The sequence below is a fragment of the Melozone crissalis genome, unplaced genomic scaffold (assembly GCF_028551555.1).
Source record: "Melozone crissalis strain CALT ecotype California unplaced genomic scaffold, PUWL_Pcris_2 ptg000041l_1, whole genome shotgun sequence".
Lineage (NCBI taxonomy): Eukaryota > Metazoa > Chordata > Aves > Passeriformes > Passerellidae > Melozone > Melozone crissalis.
In genome coordinates, this window is record NW_026535819.1 from 5861354 (window position 1) to 5882625 (window position 21272).

General features: G+C 46.8%; 1 protein-coding gene across 11 annotated transcripts in view; it reads left to right on the plus strand.

The window, feature by feature from the left end:
* Nucleotides 1-21272, plus strand: part of DNM1 (dynamin 1) — a 65069-nt gene that overhangs the window by 26249 nt on the left and 17548 nt on the right. For 6 of the 11 annotated variants that reach the window (XM_054284423.1, XM_054284425.1, XM_054284426.1 and 3 more), the window contains exons 7-15: nt 839-981; nt 1060-1195; nt 2346-2413; nt 6765-6903; nt 11492-11578; nt 11755-11825; nt 12284-12335; nt 13549-13560; nt 14815-14928. In XM_054284423.1, coding sequence (XP_054140398.1) covers nt 839-981; nt 1060-1195; nt 2346-2413; nt 6765-6903; nt 11492-11578; nt 11755-11825; nt 12284-12335; nt 13549-13560; nt 14815-14928 — 822 coding nt within the window. Of the gene's footprint in view, nt 1-838; nt 982-1059; nt 1196-2345; nt 2414-3414; nt 3554-6764; nt 6904-11491; nt 11579-11754; nt 11826-12283; nt 12336-13548; nt 13561-14814; nt 14929-21272 lie in introns of all 11 variants that reach the window. The other 5 variants (XM_054284424.1, XM_054284418.1, XM_054284420.1 and 2 more) reach the window with 3 other exon arrangements.

Here is a 21272-nt window from a genome sequence, read left to right on the forward strand (position 1 = left end):
CATGGTGTCACTGACTGTGAAACACTGAGGCCAGTAATGGAGTTTGCACCCCAAAGGCAGAGCACTGATTTACCCTTTCACTTTCAGTAGCTGGTTTGTGGTATAATCCACTATCAAAATGCAAGGTCTTTCTGGCTAAGTTAAAAGATACCTTCTAAATTCTAGTGATCTCTGTACTTATTACAGAGCATTTATGTGTTACTGATAGTTATTTCCCATCTATTGAGGCTATCTATTTTTCATACAGCAGCAATTTACTGTTGCTTCCTTCTCTGCTCCCTTGAAATACTCTCTGAAGTGAAGAGAGTCTCTTTCCTATTTCTCCTTATTCAAATATTCATCTTCAAACTGGAGTTTCCCACAAAGCTGTGCTTTGTGGAAACCTCTTATTAGAGCCTCATGAATGATTTTGGCTCCTCCCACCTTGCCTTTTCACCCTTTTTTGTTTGACAACAGGCTTTACCACCCCTTTGGGTGTCAATGGTGTGCTAATCTGAAGGCAGAGTAGCCTTTACCGTTGTGTAAAAAGCAAATGCTAATACTTTAATGTGAAGTTTATTCTTGGATTTGAGTCAGTTTGGTTTGTATGGAGTTTTGCACCATACTAGAAGGTAAACTGAAGGTCAAGAGTAGAGGGGGGCAATAGGCAGGAGCTGGGGAGGGGGAATACCTTCAGCTCATAACTGGTATTTGTCCTGGGATAGACATTTTGTTACGACCACACAGAGGAATTGAACACAGAGAGGAACTTTGATCTTTTTAATAAAGTGGAGGCAGCTAACTCTTCCCAGTAACCACCTAGAGGTTTATTGTCATCTTAAACCTTCTTCTTATGCAGCAACTGACCAACCACATCCGTGACACGCTGCCAGGGCTGCGGAACAAGCTGCAGAGCCAGCTGCTGTCCATTGAGAAGGAGGTGGAGGAGTACAAGAACTTTCGCCCCGATGACCCTGCTCGCAAGACCAAAGCTCTACTTCAGTGAGTGGCCTCAGCGTCCCTCCCTGGAAAGGCCTGCTCAGCAATGAGTTCTACTTCATGCTCTTGGTTTTCTTCCAGGATGGTGCAGCAGTTTGCTGTGGACTTTGAGAAACGCATTGAAGGCTCTGGAGACCAAATTGACACCTATGAGCTGTCGGGAGGAGCTCGGATCAACCGCATCTTCCACGAGCGTTTCCCCTTTGAGCTGGTGAAGGTACTGCTTCCCCTTGCTGCTGACATACACTTTTTGTTTCCTGTTGTGTGTTACTACTTCTGTCTGTCTCTTTACTCACTCCTCTTGCTATATTTCATCAGTGGACTTTCTCTTCATCTTCTTTGTTTAATGCTTTTCTCTTTTATCACCTTTTTTCACTTGTTTGTCTCCTTTATTGGAATCTTCCCATAGTGCTGATTTTCCCCTCTGTCCCTGTTTTTGTGACAGAACTTAACTTCCTCTGAGCTAAATGACAGTGTTTTTTGGACTTGATTCCTAGATGCCAAATTGAGTGTGAAAAATCACTTTAACAGAACCCATAGTAAATCAATGACTGAATGCCCTCACAAAGCTACTATGACTGAATTTCGTGTAGAAGGAATGATGCTAAAACTCGTAGTTCTTGATCCTGAGCATCAGACTAGATCTAAAGTTGGACTCATAGATACCTAAGAAGCAGGAAAAATAATTGTAGGTATACCTGGGATTACTTCTGTCTGGCCCCTATCAATGGCCTAGAGGTGGGAATGGTATAGAAACTGTACTCACCTCTTAACAGTGGAAGAGGATTTTTATTGAAATACAATTTCCTTGGATGGTGAAGTACACTAACCTGATCAGGAGGGGTACTGAAAGTCTTTTTATAATGTCAGTTAGAACAAACTTAAGAGCAGATCTTTCTGCTTCAATATTTTTTACATTGGCTTTCTTTTTTCACATTTGAATAAGATGAGGCCTTTCTAGTGAAATAAATATCCTTCCTTGTGTTAGATTTACAATTCACACAAAATGTTTTATACATTTGTGGTCTTCACTGAAAGAGCAGCTGCCAAGATCTCATGCTAAATGTTGTGAGGCAAACCAATTTTCTTTAGAAAGCCATCTAACACTTCAGTCCCAGTGCTTTACCTCAAAGAACCTTCTTAAGACCAGCTGAGGCATCTGTAAATGGAGGCTGTGGGCTGTTTGTGTGTGTCCAGGGTGTCCTGCTTTGGCCACAGCAGTTTCGTAGCTGGACTCTGTATCCAACACTTGGGCTGATATCTCGTGTGTCACATGGTATTGCTGGCATGGGACCTCTTCTCTTCAAAGTCTGCTGCTGTGTAAATCAGTTTCAGAAAATTTCTGATGGAATTGTGTCCTGGTGCAGATGGAGTTTGATGAGAAGGAGCTGCGGCGGGAGATCAGCTACGCCATCAAGAACATCCACGGTATCAGGCACGTATCACACACAGGCAGAGCTCTGGCTGAAAAGCCTTGTAAATACTTCTAGACCTTCCAAATGGAGTTGAAGACTTCAGAGGTACGGTAGGTCAGCCAAAGGGAGGGATAAGCTCTGGCTTGAATCTGGGAATAGGGACAATCATTCGAGAGTTTGCTTTCTTTTCCCATGTGGGAGTCACAGAAGCCTACAAGGTAAAAGCCTGGGTGTCTTCACATCTTCTCCCTCCTTCTTGGGCCTTTACATAGGAAAGGGTAGGAAGAGGGATGCAACCACATATAGTCCTTTGTTTAGTTAAAACTAAAACATTAATTTTCACACTAACCAGCAGTTAGTTGTTCAAAACAAGTGTTGGTGCAGAGCCCCTCCTCCCCCAGAGATTTGAGGGAACACTGGTGTGCCCATCACCAGGGTCCCACTGGCCCCACATAGCTAGCAAATAGATCTCTATTCCCTTCAGTGTGAAGGTGAGTTGTCAGAAAATGCAGCCCTGAGACCCTGAATTGTGCTGCTCTTGGGAAGGTGCCTGTTGGAGCACACAGGGATGTGAACAAACACTGACCTAGATTTATTTTCATTCCTTTCTCTTGGTCAGCTACCAGCTGAACTTGATAAAGAGTATCAGATGTCAGTGTCCTAGCCTTTAGGAAAATCTTCCAGAGCAGGTCTCATCTTCTCCACAGCTCTGAGGTCAAATACACTGTGGAGGGTTCAACCCTTGCCACCCTTAGGCTAAGGTGAAATGGTGACCTGGCTGTGGCTGTCCGGCTAAGATTGATTTTGCCCTCAGCACCTCCTTCCTTGCAGGTGCCAAGCATCCCTCAATTGTAATGAACTTCAGTCAGGGCTTTTCCAGGGGATGTGACACTTCCCAGCCCAAATGTCCCGGGTTTTGGTGATGGTGGTGCCTGCTCCAAGATGTGTGTGTAACTCTGTGACATTCTCCTTGCCCCTTCTCCCCTTCCTGCCTTGTCTTGTCCCCACCCTGGGTGTTTAGAACCGGTCTCTTCACACCTGACATGGCCTTTGAGACCATTGTGAAAAAGCAGGTGAAGAAGATTAAAGAACCTTGCCTGAAATGCGTGGACATGGTCATTTCGGAGTTAATCAATACTGTTAGACAGTGCACCAAGAAGGTAACAGAGGCAGCATGGAGTTGGCACTTCCACCTGCTCGCTGGCTGCGGCGCAGCATCGTGACCTGGGCAGGGACTTGCCTGCAGCCACACTTGGTGTTTTCACCACCTCCTCAGCATGACTAGACCTGAGCAGAGCCAGCCTGGAGCGATCCAGCCAACAAGCCAAACAGAAAGGAAGCCCTGTGGAATGTGTGCTATGGCCCTGCTGCCTGAATCTTTTACAGCTGAGGCATTCTAGAGATGTCCTGGCCACCCCTTTGTCCTGTAGCATGACTCCTGGTTCCTTTGAAAACCAGGGGTATTTCTCTATGGCTACATTTTTCTTGAAATTTATTATCTGAGTTTATTTTCCAAGCCAGAGACTGGGATTTAAATTTTGTGCCCTCTGTTCTTGTAGAAGTGAGAGGATTAATCCCAGAGTTGCCCTTGGGGGATGTATGGGGCTGAAATTTAGAGCTACAGCACTTACAGTTGTGGGTTTATCTCAAGCAAACGTTCCTGTGGTGTTTGGCTTGGTTTCTGGCTGGTTTGGTCCATATCCTGATCTGGAATAGCAGCACATGGCTGAGAAGAAGCAAGTTAGAAATGTTCATCAGCCTCTGGGCTCCATCTGTTCTCTCTCTCAAGAGAGAGGACATCAGGCTTTGCCCTTTGGGATCCATACTGGTATTTTTGGGGTTGAGGGTGGGAGTCTGATTCTGCCCTTTGGATGTGGCAGCTTTTGTTTTTGAGGTTGGGGTTGAAAGGAAGCAAGATGACTTGTGCCATTCTTCTCAGCCATGACTTGCTGCTTCAGGCAGGGCTGGGTGCTGGTGGAAAGGCACCTCAGTTAGGACTAGGTGGGCACTGGAGACTGGAATCCCACTGGCTTTTCAGGTGCAGGTAAATGGGCACTGCAGGAGGTTTCCACAGAGTCTGACCCCCCTCTCAGCAAGGGTGGGGACAGGTGCCCAAGTGGTGACACTTGCCATCCTTGCACAAGTGCCTGGTCCTTAGGGCCAAGAGCCTCTGCAGAAGGGCTCAGGCGTGCAGACACGTGCTTTGCCCCCCAGGACAGACTGGGAGAGCAAAGTGGATGCAGTGAGAGGTTGCTCAGGTTTCTAGAGTGCTGGAGGAGCTTCCTTTTTCTGTCCTGCTGTCCTCTCTTGGGGTGTGTGACTGTGGGAAGCACCCAGAAAATTGCCATTAGAGCCTGTTGACAGGTAAGCACAGGCCCTCGGGCTGCCAAGTATCCAGAGTCACCTGCTAACTGGATCAGAAGGGCCCTCCTTTTTCATGCCCTCTGAAGCTTCTTTTGATTTGTTCTCCATCCATCAGTTGCTATTCAAAACTGCCCATTGATTCTTTCTCATTGCATCCTTTTTTTCTTCACTTCCAATTTCTTATTTCATTGTTTCTTTTTCATTCCTCTTTTTACTGATAATTTTAGAATAAATCCTCTGTTTTGAAGGCAGCAGTTCCTCAAGTGATCAGGTGGTGGGTACAACAGGGTGGGAAATATGGGAGGAGAAGAGACCAGATGGATGGAGGGGAAATATCACAGATTCAGGAATAAAGGATTCCATTTCAGCTTGGATCCTACTGCTAAGGTGTTCATGGCTGACTTCAGTTCTGGTTGCTCTGTGTGTGCTCTAGTAGCCATGGTTACAGTTTTGTTTATGAAGAAACAAAATACTGTCATTCAGGTGATACTCAGGTATTACAAGGGACTAACTAAAAAAAAAAATCAGACTTCCCCTGAAGTGTGGTGAGGTAAACAGCATAACTTGAGCTTAGCTGGGCAACTGGATTAGTAGGAAACCTCTGCTGGGTCAGAGGATGTGAACTGAACTCTGGAAATGCTTTGCTCAAAAGAGGCATTGGTGGCACCTGTAGAAAGACCCTTAGGTGAATCCAAATCCTCTAACTTATTCCAACTCTTTGCTGCTTAAAAGGCAGAGTGGTTGTACATCCCCAATACGTGTTGAAGAGTGTTTTAATTCTGGTGTTGCTTGGGGACTTGCAGGTGTTATCCACAGAGATGTGAAAGATGAGGTGAAGGAGTAAATACCTGATTTCCATGAAGGGGTGGTTATTTATAGCCATCCCAGGATTTGTTGGTAGCTGCAGGCACCCCAGGTGTGGTTATAAACTGCAGCTTTAGAAAAGCAATATCCCATTCCTATGGCAAGGGGATGTTATTCCCTGAAAGCACTGGCAAAATAATGGCCCATGGTAAGACAAGTAACTCAGGCTGTGTAACAAAGAGCAGCCAGTAGAAGCTCTGAAGTATTAAGAGAAATGCTGAAGAACTTTTTTGGTGCAGTAGTCTTGAATTGGATTGATCTTGGCTATATTTTAGTAACTTCAGTTTCTGTGAACTTTCTGTTCTTTTTGAGTGGAGCCATTGAGAACACAGACCACAAAATATCAGTGGAAATTGATAGTTCCTTAGAAATCACAGCAGGCCTGTGGTGGGTCTGATGCTGCAGGTATAATGGATGCTTTGTATAGCTGTGGATGTCCTGTAGCACTTTTGCATTTTCCTAAATACTGGGTACATCTATTCTTACTGAGGAAGCTGATGCTGCAGGGAAGATGGGTGAGATGAAATAATGTTCTGTAAGGTGGAGTGGTTTGCTCAAATCCCTGAAACTGAGAGACATCAGTTCAGTTCTGCCAAAACAAGGTGCAAGTGACAGACCTCTGAGGTCTTAGCCTGGCTCCTGTTCAGGCTTCCTGCAGCTGGAATAAGGAAAACTTGGAAGGGGAGATAACTATGGTGGGAAGGAAAGGGAAATGAGATAAAAAGAAATGATAAATGGTGAACCTCTAGGAAAAGGGACAGTGGCTCACTGACAAGAAGTTGTGTCTTGAAATCCAAAGAAGCTTTCCTTCAGGAGGTGATCACTTGATCCCTGGGGGCTCCATCCATTCATCTTGCTCCTGACAGCTCACCATTTCACTGGCCCAGCTGCTCCTACCTCATTCCCCCTTGGACACTTCCATTTGCCTGTAGACTCTCCTGATACTTGGCAGTGCACAGGCCCCATAGCAATGCTCACCTGGTTCAGTAAACTAATGGAATGAACCAAAATCTCACTTCTCATTTTGCCTTGTGTTTTCTCTCTTCTCCCTCTTCCTTCCTTCTTTCTTCCTCCTTCCTGCTCTTTCTCTGCTTTGCTTTCTTCTTCCTCGTTGCTTCCTCCCACCCTTCCCCTGCCATGCAGAACGGGTCTCTTCACGCCTGACCTCGCTTTTGAAGCCATAGTGAAAAAGCAGGTGCAGAAGTTGAAGGAGCCAAGTCTGAAGTGTGTGGATATGGTAGTGAGTGAGCTCACATCCACCATCAGAAAGTGTAGCGAAAAGGTAAAGAAACAAAAAATCGAAGAAAGGTCAATGCCCATCCCCTTCCCACACACTTCCATGCTGTTTCTCCACACACACACACACACCTGGAACTCCAGCAAATCTAGAGAGAGAAAATGGATATAACAATGCATCTAGAGGAGAGCAGCAACCTGCAGATACAGGAGCAGTTTAAAGGCAGGCCAAGGGGAGTGGGTGCAACTCTTTAGCTGAGCAGTGAGCTGGGACCCAGTGGGTTACTCTGACATAATCTTTTCCTCTATTTGGCTCAGTGTGGATCAAGCCCTTTGTAAGACCAATTTGCTGTATCATTACCTGCAAATTTGGAACTTCTTAGTTGTTATTTTTAGGACCCCCTTAAATCCAGGTACCCTAGAAAAAGATGAAAAGGCAAAAAAAGACCTCCTACCCCCACAGCATGAGTGGTCTGCAATGCATATTGAACCATGGCATCTACAGAACAGCAGCTGATTAAAAGTTTGAGGTGCAAGATGTTCTGCAAGAGACATTCAGATTTCTGAGAAGAGCTTTTCCAGGCATTACACCCTCTGCATCATTCTCCTGCTGATTTCTCACTCCATGGACTATGCTCAGGGGGAAGTAGTGTGATGCTTTTCCTTGCTTGCTGTGAACCACAGGAGGTGGAGCCTGAGGGCAGCAGCAGGTGGAGAGTGACAGGGAAGGTGTTAAATCCTTCTTGGAGGCTGGGGCAGGAGTGGCCGTGGTTCCCGGGCTGGTTCCTTCCAGGAGAGGGCACCACATGCCTCCTTTAAAAAAAAGGCAGATGTGGCAATTGGTGTTTAATTTACCAGCGAGGGGCCAGAATCATCTGGCACAACAGAAGCGTGTTCTGGAAACTGAGTTGGAAAGGAATGTTCCATGGACTATTTTAGGACTTGGAAATTATGGTTTCCTTCTTCCAGGGTTACAGCCAGGCTCACCAGCATTTTGGTGAGCCCTAAATTGGGAAGGAGAGGAAGATAGGAATTGATGCGAGTTCAGAGTAAGGCAGAAGATGAGTTAATGAGGTCTGGCCCGCTTAGAAATGCAGAGCTCATTTCCACCTCTGTAAGAACTCATCTTTGACATGCCTCAAGCTCTGCCCAGTCTATTTCTTGAGGAGTCCTGCTGTTGCCATATTGTGGGCTCTGATCTGAGGCAGAGAACTCCTTCTCAGCCTATTTCTAATGTGGATTTTTATTTTGATGGGTGTGATTGCTTTCACTGTGTTCTGTATCCAGCTGGTGATGTCTGCTCTGGGTGGGGAGAGAGAAGGATGATGATAAAAACCCTAGGGGTGTTGATTCTAGTTTCTCTGTTGGACCATGTCATTAGAGTGGCTGGATACCTACTTGCTCTGTGGATTTTTAATCCATGATGTGATGGATGACCCTGTGAGGATATTCCAAGGTGATGCAACCTGAGTAATCCTGTAAGGAAGGTGATAGTGACACTGTAGGAGACTAATGATGTGGTTAAAGCCAGAGAGGCCAGGGAGGCAGATGTTAGATGTAAAATAACTGCCTCAGTGAAAACACATAGCAATAGTACTGGAAGAAAAAAAGGAAGACTTTAGGAATGTTGTAAGTCAAATGTCTGCATGTAGTGAGAAGGTAATCTTGCCTGTACCTCCCTCTGAAAGAGTAGAAAGAAAGAAAAGGCCACTTAAGGATTACAGCTGGACTGAGATGGGTTCTGATGCCATAAGGTAGTAACAGCACAGGGACATTAGTTAATTTGCAATATTTATTTTGCATGTTATAGCTCTAACTGCTTGACATGGACAAGAGCATGTGCTATTAGGGGAAGCATCTGGAAAAGGCTACTTTAGGACTGATGCTAATTGTAAGGTAATACCCAGCCTGCCATGTGGACTGATGCTGCATCTAAAAAGATGACAAAAACCTTTAAATTCACTAGAAGTCCTGCAAGGCTTCTGGAAAGAAAGGCTGCTTGGGCTAACGCCTCTTGAATTAGCTTAACAGTCCTGTAGCCTTGGTTTGTTGCTGTCCTGAACTGTTGTGTGTTATTGTTTATGTTCTCTCACAATTATTTCATTTCACCTCAGATGGTGAAGAAATCATTGTATGTACAATTGATAAAGCTGTATAGATTGAATATTTTTAGACTATCAACACAGAAGGTGACAAACCCATCTGTGTTCACAGTACAGTTTTCCTGTATGAAAAGTTGACTATTAGAGAAAGCTGAGGGCTGAAGAAGACAGCTATTAACAGCTGTCCTGTGCCTGGCTTGATTCTGAGCTTCTCCCTATTGGAGGGTAGCTCCAAAAGCAGCAGAAAGCTGGTATAAGCATGCTCCCTTACATTTAGGAAGATAATGTTCTAGCTAGTGTTTTTCCAAAAGCAGGAACCTTCTGTGCCAGACTGCACTGCAGTGTCTCACAAGTGCAGGAAAGTCTTGCAAGTCAGCAGCCCTTCAGCTGAAGGTTGATCTCTGGTGTGCTGGCAAGGACTCGTAGAATCTGCAAAGAGGGGAACTAAGGAGCATTGGGACAAATTGGTTTTCAAAGAGGGCTGTAAGCTTGCATTTTGATTAAACAGGAAAATGATGCTAAAGCAGGATGGAAACCCCACTGAGCTGGGACACGATCCCAGGCTGACAGAATTTACCCCTCGAAGGGTCGCCTGCTCTCCTGTCTTTCAGAGTCATGGCATTTCTGGGTGCTGTTTGTCCTGCTGGTGATAACTCCTTGCCCCTCTACACCCTGTTGCATGTTCCTTGGTGGTGTGACATCCTGTGGCTTGTTTATCCTTTTTCCTTGCCCACCCTTGCTGCTCCTGTGCATGCTTGGGGTCAGAAGCTCCTGCATGGGGACCAATGCTGCCAATTTATTTTTGCACATGGATGTTGCTGGATGAGCATGGTTCTGAATAAACCACTACTTGTTTTGCACTTTGTGTGCATTTGAACTGGTTGGGACTGGGATGGTGGGGGGAGGTTTCATGTGGTTTTTGTCAGACTGTGTTTGTTTGTTGATTTTATTTTTTTTAAATTTGAAGCAAAGAAGCTGAGACTTGCTTGAAGGTTTTCCAACTTCCTGTTTTTTCTGTTTGACATAACTTGCCCATCTATCCTTTGCCAACCCCCCAAAGGAAACAGGAAGCTTTCCCTGTCTGTCTCTGAAGCAACCAGCTGCCTGAACCAAAAGATCATGGAGAACACCCAGTTTTTGCTTATAAGATGAAGTGGTACTGGGGAACACAAATTCCACTTTTTTCCTGCCTCTGTGGCCTTCAAAAACAAACTACACATTTAAAAATAGTGTCAGATCTAGTCCAAATTCCAATAGTTCTAGGCTATTGCAACTTGTTTGACTGCAAGGGAGCTCAAAGGGTTTGAAACTTTGTTGGCAGATATTAGGAATATTGGTGGTGGTTAGTGTGGGATCTGGCTTCCAGAAGTGTTGCTGCACATTTTGAGACTGTTCTTTGTAGCATGCTATAATTATGTAAAAAAAAAAAAAAAAATTGGCAAGCCAGTTTAAGAAGAAACTTTCATAAACTGGAGAACCAAAACAAATGCAGTACATGTCTTGGGCAAATGAAATACTGTTTGACATCATAGTCAAATTAGAGATAATATTTTAAAAAAACAGGGAAAATAGTTTCACAGGGGATAGGTGAAGTAGGGAAGAAAGGGCTGAATTCTGGATCTGGAAGTTTAATTTCATTTGGCTGTATTGGGCTTGACCTAAGATGCAACAGTTGTTGCTGTAGGGATCACTAGCGGTTTATGACTGTAGGCAAGAGGGCAGGAGCTGTGTGAAACCCAGAGGGCTTTAAAGGTGCTGATTCTAGAAGTGTAACTCAGGTATTATCTCTGTAGATAATCTTCCCTTGAAAATCACAGCTACCAGAGTCCTCCTGCTTCTCACTGTGGGCAGGAAAGGATTCACTCCTCAGTAATGTGGCAAAAAACATGCTGTAGATGCAATGTCAGCACAGATCTCAGTTATGTAATCCTGCCCCAGCCCAGGTACAAGCAGCTGGATGCCCAGAGCTCGGTGTTTCTTGGAGACCTGAAGCCTTGAGCTGCTCAGATCCTGTGTCTCTGCTTGCAGATGTCGAAGAGAGACAGATGCTTTTGCTTAGTCCCTCAGCAAACAGGGACTGAAATCCACTTCACTTCCTAGAGGGCTTAACAAGTTGTAAGAACAGGCCATTCACCTGCTTAGCTGCTACAGTGAGATGCTGAACATCTAGGGAAACAACTCATTTAAATGGGAAAAACCCACCAGCAAGAAGCAGTGCACTTATATCTAGGATTTGCCAAAAGCCTCATGACAGGAAGAATGGAGTGAATTTGGAGCTGGTCTCTGGTGAGACAGAAAGGTTGCTGCAACACTGAAAAGGGCTTTTCTCTAAAGCCCAGAGCAAGCAGAAATTAACTTTGCCTGCAACAGACCTCCAGGAACTTGGAAAAATCTGTCTGCAAGTCCAGCTTTCTAGAACTTCCCTTGAGAATATCTGGTAGCAAGGTGTATGTGTGCATGTGTACATGTGGGGGGCTGCAGCCCCCTTTTTACCTCCCTTTCCCATGTGCACGTGTTTCCTCTCTCCTGCAGCTCAGCCAGTACCCTCACCTGCGGGAGGAGATGGAGAGGATTGTCACCACCCACATCAGGGAGAGAGAGGGCAGGACCAAGGACCAGGTGGGGATCAGGAGTGTGTGTCAGGGGGAACTGGCTGGGGGACACCTCTTGATGATATCTAAGTTGGGCCTGAGCCAAGGGGTGTGTGGCTGCAGAGGGGATTGGATGAACAATGTGCAGGGCTCTGTGTTAGCAGTGTCAGTCACTCACCTCCTGTCTGTGCCTCTCTTTGGCAGGTCATGCTTCTAATAGACATTGAGCTGGCTTACATGAACACAAACCACGAGGATTTCATTGGCTTTGCCAAGTAAGCACCCACCTCCTCTTGCCTTCTCTCCTCCATGAGTGTTTCCTGTGGCTCTGTCCTGTAGCTACTCCAGTCAAGGGGGTGCAGAGGCCCTGGTGCAGATGCTGTTGTCCCAAGAATGGTGCAGCTCTCAGTCTTGCTTGTTTTTTCAGTGGCTCTGGACTGCAAGGCTGGGATGAGAATAGAGATGCCTGGAAGGGGATGTTACAGTATTGGATTTGTGTCAGAACAAAAAACCCCAGCAGCTATGGAGGGTTAGTGACCCAAATGAGGTTCATGTGGGAGTGAGAAGATGAGTAGTCCAGGCTGAAAGAGCAGATGACACAAGTTTGGATTATTAAGGCTTGGAAGCCAGTGCTGGGGGCCCCAACTCACTGTAGCAGCTATCCAAAGGGAGAGGAATTCAGGTGATCAAGAAGAGCCTTAGAAGTTTTGAATGTCTCTGCTGTTGTTTTCAGTGCTCAGCAGAGGAGCAGCCAGATGAGCAAGAAGAAGGCAGCTGGTAACCAGGTAGGCCAAGTTCCATCTCCTTCACTGCTGCAAGGAGGATGTGTTTGCTACCTGGGAGCTACCAGGTGGACAAGTGCTGGGCTGGATGCAGCACTGCTCCAAGTTGTTTTGTTGTGTTGCCTCTTTTTTGTTTGTTTTTAACTCATCACACTGTTTATAACTGGAGGATAGTGATTTAGGCTACCTGCAGTCAGGAAGAACTGAACATCTGGCAGCAATGGAGGGCAATGGCAGCTTGATAATCAAGATCTGGTCTTGCTTTTCTGGTAGAAATCCCTATTAATTAATGTTCTGTGAATTCCTGTTTGTTCAGCCCCTTCACTAACTGTGCCAACTCTCCTGCCAAGGTGAGAGGTACAGAACACCAGGTCTGAACTGTTACAGAATTGTCCTTTCTAGTTGTCTTTCTCATGAGTGGTATCTACTTTCTGAAAAGAGATTTCAAGAGAGTTCATGGGCTCTTTTTCTGAAAAACTTCACTGGAAGTGTATAAATCTCTGTACAGGGAGAAAGGGTGATGATGACAGCCCTGGTTGCAGTGGGTATGTATCAGAACACACCATGGGAGAAGACGGCAGTGGAGGGGAGGACTTCCCTTAATCCTCCAGGAGCTGTAAGGAGTGTACACAGAATTAAAAAGAGAATAATGACACTTTGTCCCAGATTTGCTGGGAACATGGCAAGGCTATCTTGGCTAGAAGATCCTGGAAACAAAGCCTTACAAGCAGCTTCATAGAGAATGGAAGCAAATGCTTTTGCTTAGTCTTTTAAAAAGACATTCACTCCTGACATCCATCTTCATAACAGAATGTTGGCCACCTCTCCCTGGACATGACATTGCAGAGTGTTTCAGATTGTTGGCAGGCAGGTGTCCTCAGCAGGTTGGGCTGGCCAGCCAGCCATGTTGGAGCAGCTGTAGGGAATCCCATCCTCTGCAGTCCCTTCCAGTAGAGCTGAGGGTAGAAGAGTGCAAAGGGCAGACTCTGGATCTACCTCTAAAGTGCTTTTGCTTTCCCATTAGCAGATTTATTTTGGGATGGGGGTTGCTTGTGTTAACACCTGGGGTAAAAGATTTGGTACCAGCCTCCAATTTATTTTATTTTATTTTTGAGCCTCTCTTCTCCTGCTCCAGCTTTCCTGGTAATAATCTCTCCTCTCTTTGCTCCTCTCCTGCTCTCTGCTCTGCTGCTGTTGCTATGGTTCCCCTTTGCAGGATGAGATCCTGGTGAGTAGAAGGCCACTCAGCAGGGTGTGCTAATGAACATTAATGTTGCATCTGGGAAGGCAAAACCAGGGCATAAACACATTATTTTCTCTGCTGCCGAATGGGGAGAGGAGGGCAGCTGGCATTAGACACAGATGAAGCAGAAACGAGGTGGAAAGGTAGTGTGGTGAGGAGGAATTCAGAGCTGGGTACATCTTTCGAGTGGGTGGAGATAAAAAGCAGCAATCCAAGGATGGTGTAGTTCTGTTCCACTGCCCCCTCCTGTCCACACGGAGAGTAGGACTAGCTCGAGCTTAGAAGGCAGGAGCTCAGCACCCGAGGCTCCTGCATTTGCCTTTACAGTGTAAATTACCAATTAAATGATCCTGTACCTCCAGGGCAGGTAACCAGGTAGGCCACCTGGGTAGGTTGCTCACACAATGCAGCCAGCAGAGACACAGTGCAGTCTCGTGGTTTTTCCATGCCAGGAAGTTTTCAGCAAGCTTATTCATACAGCACAGTACAAATAAAGCCTGCAGATGTTTCTGGGTGTGAATAGTGCAGTAACAGTAAAAGCTAAGGTCTTTAAGCTGATGCATACCTGCATTTGGCACGTGTGGGGTTCTGAACTAGCACTTGGTGAATAGGAGTCCCCTAGAGAGTAATGCCTGGCTTCTTTACAGACTAAACTTCTAGGAGCTTGTCTTGCCCAAGATTAATATGACTGCCCAAATACCTGGGTATGCTCAAGTCCAGGGTACTAATTCCAGATGCACCATTTTGTTCTGTTATCCTTAGTGACTTCTTTCACTAAACTAAATTCTTTCTGGGGTGCTTGGTTGTGTCCTGAGCTAGTTCCCCCTACTCTGAGTTGAGTGAAGCACTCCACACTTGCAGAAAGGTGTGCTGGTGTCCTGGTTTCCTCTAGGTGTGGCCTTTTCTGGGTGTTTTGCTGTGATTTAGTGCTTGTAGGTTGTGCCAGTGACCAAGGCACTCCTGATGTAGTTCTTTCTGTATCTCTTTCCTTTTGGTAGAGGGTGTAATGCACAGCGCTGCCAGGTTCCTTCCTGCCTCCTTTTTATGCTATTCCTGGCCCTTTTGGGGCAATGACCTCCACTGCCAGTTAATGGAGGGCTCTTCTGGCAGCAGCAGAGAGCACCATGTTCCTTGTCTTTCCATTCTGCTCTGCATGCAGGGATACCCTTGGATCCCTCCTCTGTCAGCTGAGGCCAGGAATGATTGTCCCTGTTAATGCTCACTGCTTCCACCCCTCAGGTGATCCGGAAAGGCTGGCTCACCATCAACAACATTGGGATCATGAAGGGTGGCTCCAAGGAGTATTGGTTTGTCCTGACTGCAGAGAACCTCTCCTGGTACAAGGATGATGAGGTGAGTAGCTCAGCTCTGCTGCTTGAGTCTCAGGCATCTGATCAGGACTACAGGTCACTGGGTATTACAGATGAAACTTCTCAGTGCTGTCTGCAGCTTGTGACAAGCTGAAACTATCCTTGGGCCAGGCTCCCCATGGCCTCAGTTCTGCTGAGCATTTCAGAATTGATGTGAATGTGGCTTGTTTGACGCACAAGGAGTAATATTTATGCTTGAAGTTCTGGCTTAGTGGGAAGTTGACAGGCATTTGGAATGAATTTGACCTTTATTCATTTTGCTGTGGCAGCTGTGATCATCAAGGGTGTGATGGGTTAGTTCCAAGATTTGGACTTCCAGGCATTTGTGGGGCAGCAGTGAGTTTTCTGAAGGCACGTGGCAGTGATTTCATGCATCTCCTGGTTCCAAGAAAAAAGCTCTCTAAGAGCAAAGCAACAGGAGCTGTGGATCTGAAGCTCTAACTCAGGTGCTGGCTCCTTCTGACTTCTAGTAAATTATTTAATCTCCCCCAGGTCCAGCTCTTAACATGCAAAATAGGAATGTCTTTTTACTGATTCAATATTGAGCATGCCAATATAAAAATAATATATTTAAAAGGTTGTATTTAAAATTGTTTGAGTTGTAAACGGTCAGAGTTCTGCTGATCAGAACTACAGTGATGTGTGGAATACCACTGATAGGAACATGGACCTGCTCTGTAGAGTTGCTTGATAATCTTGAATACTAGCAATTCTGGCAACATGCTGTGATGTGTTTCTGCTTCAGTGGGAATTGTTATAAGCAGACAGAATCGTTCCAGCTGAAATCACTGTCAACAGCATCTTGTTTCCAATGCAAGACAAAGGTAGATAATTGTCCCTTTTGATTACTTTGAAAATAGAAAGAATAGCTGGATGGTTCTGGTAAGGATGTGATTGAAAGGTTTAGTCCCTTCAATGTGCTGGGAGATGAAAAATGTCTGGTATGAAGTAGTTGTAAGCTCTGAGTTGATTAGGGCTTCTGATTGCAAATGAAGAAACTTCTCTGCCTTTTATTGTGGTTTGTGTCCCTCAGGTGTTCTGAGGCACTCACTATTGTGTCTGGGAGCTGCAGCCAGGACTGGATTCTTGTCTAGTTGCTATCAGTGGGCCTGTTTTCTTCTCAGCAGGTAGAAATTATGACAAATACAGTGATGAATCAGCCTCTAAATATTGCTTTCTGTATGGAGATGACTGCTGTGCTGCTATGGATGAGCAGGCAGCAATTTCCTAATTAAAGAACCAGGCATTGAAATGGCTTTCTCTAAATCAGTGTGTCTCTGCTGTAGGACCCCTGCCCTTTGTGCTCAGAGTTGCTTGGGGAGGCTTCCCTCTCCTCTGGGCTTCATATGCAGGTCGAGTGGTTATAAACATCAAGTAGTTTAATCAAAGCCAGCTGCTACATCTGTATTACAGAGATGATCAGAATTCCCTGCTCTTCCCCCAGGGAGTGGGAGGGAGGGCGGTCTGCAGTGGGGATGTATAAACTGTTGATAGATTCCAGTTGCCTGGGATGGGGATTGGACCTCCCTCCCCTCCTGAGGGAGGGCAGCCTTGGGGGTTGATAGCAACTGGAGGTCTGCACCGTTTCCCTTCTGCAGAGCTGCCTAATGAAAACAGTTCCCTGCCAGCCCCTGTCCCTTAAACACAGAGAACCAGCACCAATGAGGTCTGAGCTGCCTCTGAGAAAGGAGCCTTTGTTTTCAACTGAGTGGGAGCAGGGGGGAAAGGGAAGTGTGTGTTTTATTTGCTTCCTCCCCAAGTTCAACTCCTTGATCACTGGCTGTTGTGAGGGAGAAAGGAAGCAACGTCTGCCTGGACTCAAATATTGAATCAGGCTAAAAATTGGTGCATTTGATGGGCAGCTGGGAGAGCCTTGAGCGTGGGGATTCCCATCCCAAACCTCCGCCCTGCATGGAGCTGACTCAACACCCAAGAGCTGCTCTCAATGCATGGTCCCCTGTCAGACAGGGGATTTTTCCATGTCTGTTACAGAGCTCTCCTTCACCAGTTCAGGAGAACTCATGTCCTCTTCATCTCCTGAAACAATCTCACGTGTTTTTACCATGGTTGTACACCATGGTCTTTCTGTGTTTCAGCTCTGGAAGGAAGGGGGAGGCTGTCTGCCCCACCCTGCAGTCTTGTGGGCTCTCTTGTCTTAGTTCCCCTGTGCTCTGGCTGCTTTCCAGAGGGAACAAGGAGGAAGCTGAATCTGCCTTTTGTGGATGGAAGCGCTGGTAGCAGAGCTGTGGGTGCTGATGGGGGAAGGAGCAGGGTGAGGTGGTGTGTGCTGGGCTGAGGGTGAAGGCTGGGGCAGCACCTCTGGGGCCAGCAGGGCTGGGGACACTGCCTCTCCCTGCCCTGTCCCACAAGGCAGGACCCAGTGTCTGTGGAATGAAGACATCTGGACCCCATTAGTGAAATACCAGTCTTTCCGCAGCGCTGGCTTGTTTTTTTCTCTGCCTCTGAAGAAAGGAACTGAAGCTTAAAATGTCTTAAAGGGCCCAGCATTACATGTTAGCAGGGATATATGGCTGTGGATGCTCTGGAGGGGCCTGAAGGAGTGTGCTGGGGAATGGGAGGGGAAGGAAAGAGTGGGCCAAGCGGGGGTGGAAAGTTGGCTCCCCACTCTGCCTTGCTGCCAAGAGCATGTGTGTGTGCGCTCCTGGGCTCTCTGTTTTTCTTCCTGTCTCATTTCAATAAGTCAAACACTGGCCCCATGGAGAGTGGCCCCACAGAAAGCTTGGCCTCCCAGGACCTGGCGACCCTCCTGAGGTACCTGCATGTCCTGAACCCTGTGGGATCATGCTGCAGGCCAGCAGTGGGAAGGAGAGGTGGGGAGGAGCCTGCTCTGGCTGCTGGCAGTTCAGAGTGAGGTTTCCTTGCTCAGGGAGGCCATAGTATCCCAGTGGAGCAGCAGCACAGCAGCAGAGCACACTGGCTGCTCAGCAAGCACCACAGTGGACATGATACAAGAATTTGATTTGAATCCTCCTCCTGCCCAGATTCCTTATGAAATACACAGTGCCTGTGACTCTGCAGGGCTTTCCTGGCTGCTGGAAAAGATGGTCTGTGAGCTTGGAGACAGCTGCTGGTGACAGGGACCTTGCAGGCAGCATGGAATGAGCGCTGTGCTCTGTGGTTCCTGCCAGGGAAGCTCACACCCTGCTCTGCAGGGTAACTGTTCCTTCTGGAATGCCTGTGCCACTGTATGCTGGAGTGTTTGCACAGCTGGGTGGATGGATATATCTGCTGCTTCCTTGGGAGTTTGTGTGAGTGTGCAATACAGATGGAACCTTTTGTCCTTACTCAGGTAAATCATGTACTAGAAATTTGGGTCCTGTGTGAATGAGTGGCTACATTAGAAGAATGACCTGATTGGCTTGGGGGTGTTCACATGTTGCATGCAATGTCTCTGCATTTCAGACCTGTGTGTACAAGGAGGGATGGCTGCAGAGTCTTAGATACTTTAGGTGCATGCAGATGCTTCATATTCCTTACAGATTATGTTGATTCCTGATGCTGTTGAGCTTCTTCTCTGTCTTCATGCCTTCTCTTTTGCTTGAAACATATTCCTGTCCTGGGGAAGTGACAGGCACTAAATAGCTGTGTATTCTGTACCTGTCAGTGTCCCTTACCCAGTTCCAGTTTACAAATAAACACATGGATCAGTAGAGACTGTCCCCCCACTGTACACATGCACTTCCCTCCTCTCTGGCCCTTTCCACTCCCCAGTCCATGTCCTTGAGGCCCAGATCAGGTGGTAGAAATCATTTTTCTTTACTCAAATGGCCCCAGTCATCAGAAACTTGCTGTGATGAGTTGGCTGCAGTCGAGTTTTTGCATCCAGCTTGTTTTAAAGAGCATAAGAGCAGGTCTGCTCTGAAGTGGTTCCTCTCCTGCTTTCATGCTGCTCTCAGATGCTCTCTGGAAAATGTTCATTTTCTTTACATTCTCTGTGGAGCCTTTCCATTCATGCACTTATCTTTTTTCACAAGTGTATGTTTTGTCATAATCTTACCAGTTTTTATCAGTCCTCATTTATATTTTCACTCATTTTCTCTTCTTTCTCTGGCAGACAAACATCAAAGCAAACACAATATCCAGAGCATCCAAACCTCCAATTTTAAATCTCTCTTGGGTTTTTCTTTGTATTATGACCAATATTCTTTACAGTATGAACTCCCCTTCCTCCAGTCACCTTTCTGTGCCTTAAGCTGCCTTCTCAGGTAGCAAAGCACACCACAGTTGTGACTCTGGCAGGCCTGTGTGTTTATTTCTGCATTTTATGGCAAAGCTTAGGACGTGAAACACAAGCCACCCTGATCAGAGCTACCCTGAGACAAGCACGTGAAACTGAAAGAAATAAGAATGGAATGAGAGAGACAGAGCAGAAATAAGAGGGTTGTGAGTAGGCTGGTGAACAGGCAGGTAAAAGTGATGATCAGGCATGGCTCCAGAGGATTAGTTAGACCCTCCCAGGCTGAGAGATGAGTGACCTCTGCATGCAGCCATCCCCAGAGCCCACCCTCTCCAAGCATCCCCTCTGCCGTGCAGGTGTTGCCGTCCCCGTGCAGCACTGGCAGTGTGTGGTGTATCCCAGCACAGCCTAACCAATGTGCAGACTACTGTACAATCTCGTAGTCCTGAACAGGTAGTCTGAACACTGGGCAGACGGAGTGGAGCCTCTGCGATCTGCTCTCTGCTCTCCGGCAATCAGTAGCTCGTTAGTCCTCTCCCCTCCCTGCTTTGGGGATGGGGTTGTGCGGGGCAGAGATGGGGTGAACGAAAGTCCAAGTCCTGATTGGAAAAACATCCTCCTCTGGCAGCTGGGGGAGAAGAAATGCTGCTCCTTGCATGTTTCCAATTTGGAGCAAGTCTCCAAGCGCCTTCCTCTTCCAGTGCTGGTGTCAGGCTGGTACCTGGATTCCACCTGGGAGATGCTGCACCTTTTTAGAAAGAGAAAAGGAAAAAAATTGATTACTGCACTTTGAGGAGGAAGTCTTGGCTGTCACCCAGGTGTGCAGAACTTGTTGCTTCATTCAAATCCTTCTCTTCCCCATGGAGCTGTGTGGGAGGATCCTCAGGCCCCATGCACCCTCATCTCCTGTCCTGAAGACCAGCGGGTCCAGAGCAAAGCTCAAACAGAACCAGCCTTTGCTTCCAAGCCTTCCAGAAGGTCCTTGGACAGGGTTGCAGAAGGCAACCTTGGCCAGCTGCCCTTGCAGCTCACCTCTGGCTGCTGCAGGAGCAATCCACATCCCTTCTTTCTCTCCCCCCACTACGCCCTGGCATTGCTGAGCCTCCCTCCCTCTTCTGGTTTTTGCTCCCTCCCTTCTTGCTTCCCTTCTGTCCTTCTGCCTCACTTGACGTGGCAGTGGAAAGCTAACTAGACTCGAGGGAGGAGCTTGCTGGCTGCTGGGAAGGCAGAGTTTGGCAGGAAGTGAGCGGCTGACGGATGGGGTTGCGCGGGGGAAAGGAAGGTTCCCTACCCTGCATGGAAACTTGAGGAATGCTGTCGCTTTCTGTGACGCCTGGCTCTCGTCTAGTGATTCCAGATGTTACTCCCTGCCCACAGGATTTGCTCCCTCTCCCTGTGCTGCAGGGATAAAAGGGGACTTCATTCCTCTTCCCTTTCAGGATTCCTTCTCCTGGTGTGGATGGTTAAGATTTGTGACCAAAAATGTGAACACTTGGAAGTCCCATCTTGGCACTGGCTGTGCACTGGGGACTTGTGCCCCCCCTCTCTCAGGGGTGTGAAACACTTTGTGTGTGTCTGTGTGTGTTGTGCTTTCCTTTAGCAAAGCAAATCAGATACTCTGGGATGGTTCATCCCTGCCCTGGCACAAGGGGACTGGGGAGAAGTGCCTAGTTGTCTTTGTGAAGGCTGGTGGGCATTGCTGTGACATTTAAGGGGTTGTGACAGTCGAGTTTTGGGCACTAAAGTCTCTCTCAGGCAACTCAGGCTTTGCCTCTGCTTCTTCATAAACCCCCTGATGGCTTCCGAGGGTAGCACTTGGCTGCAGGTTTAAATCTATTCATTTTTCTAGCTGATGTGAATAAAAATCTTTACTGCAGGTGAGTTAATTACCATTGCTGTGCTTACTAAGCCAACAGTAATGGCTGTGATCAATCATATGAGTCCAGGTCTAGTGTCTAGAGAGCTTTTGAAATAAATCAGCTTAAAATCTTAGGATGTGTTGTTTAAGTTAAACTTAAACCAAGGCAGCTTTCTGATGTAAACAAGCCATTACAGCTGCTCTGCAGCTTGGGGGAGGAATCATTCCCATAAATTATGCTCTGAGGGCAAAAGTGACACAGGTGGGCTGT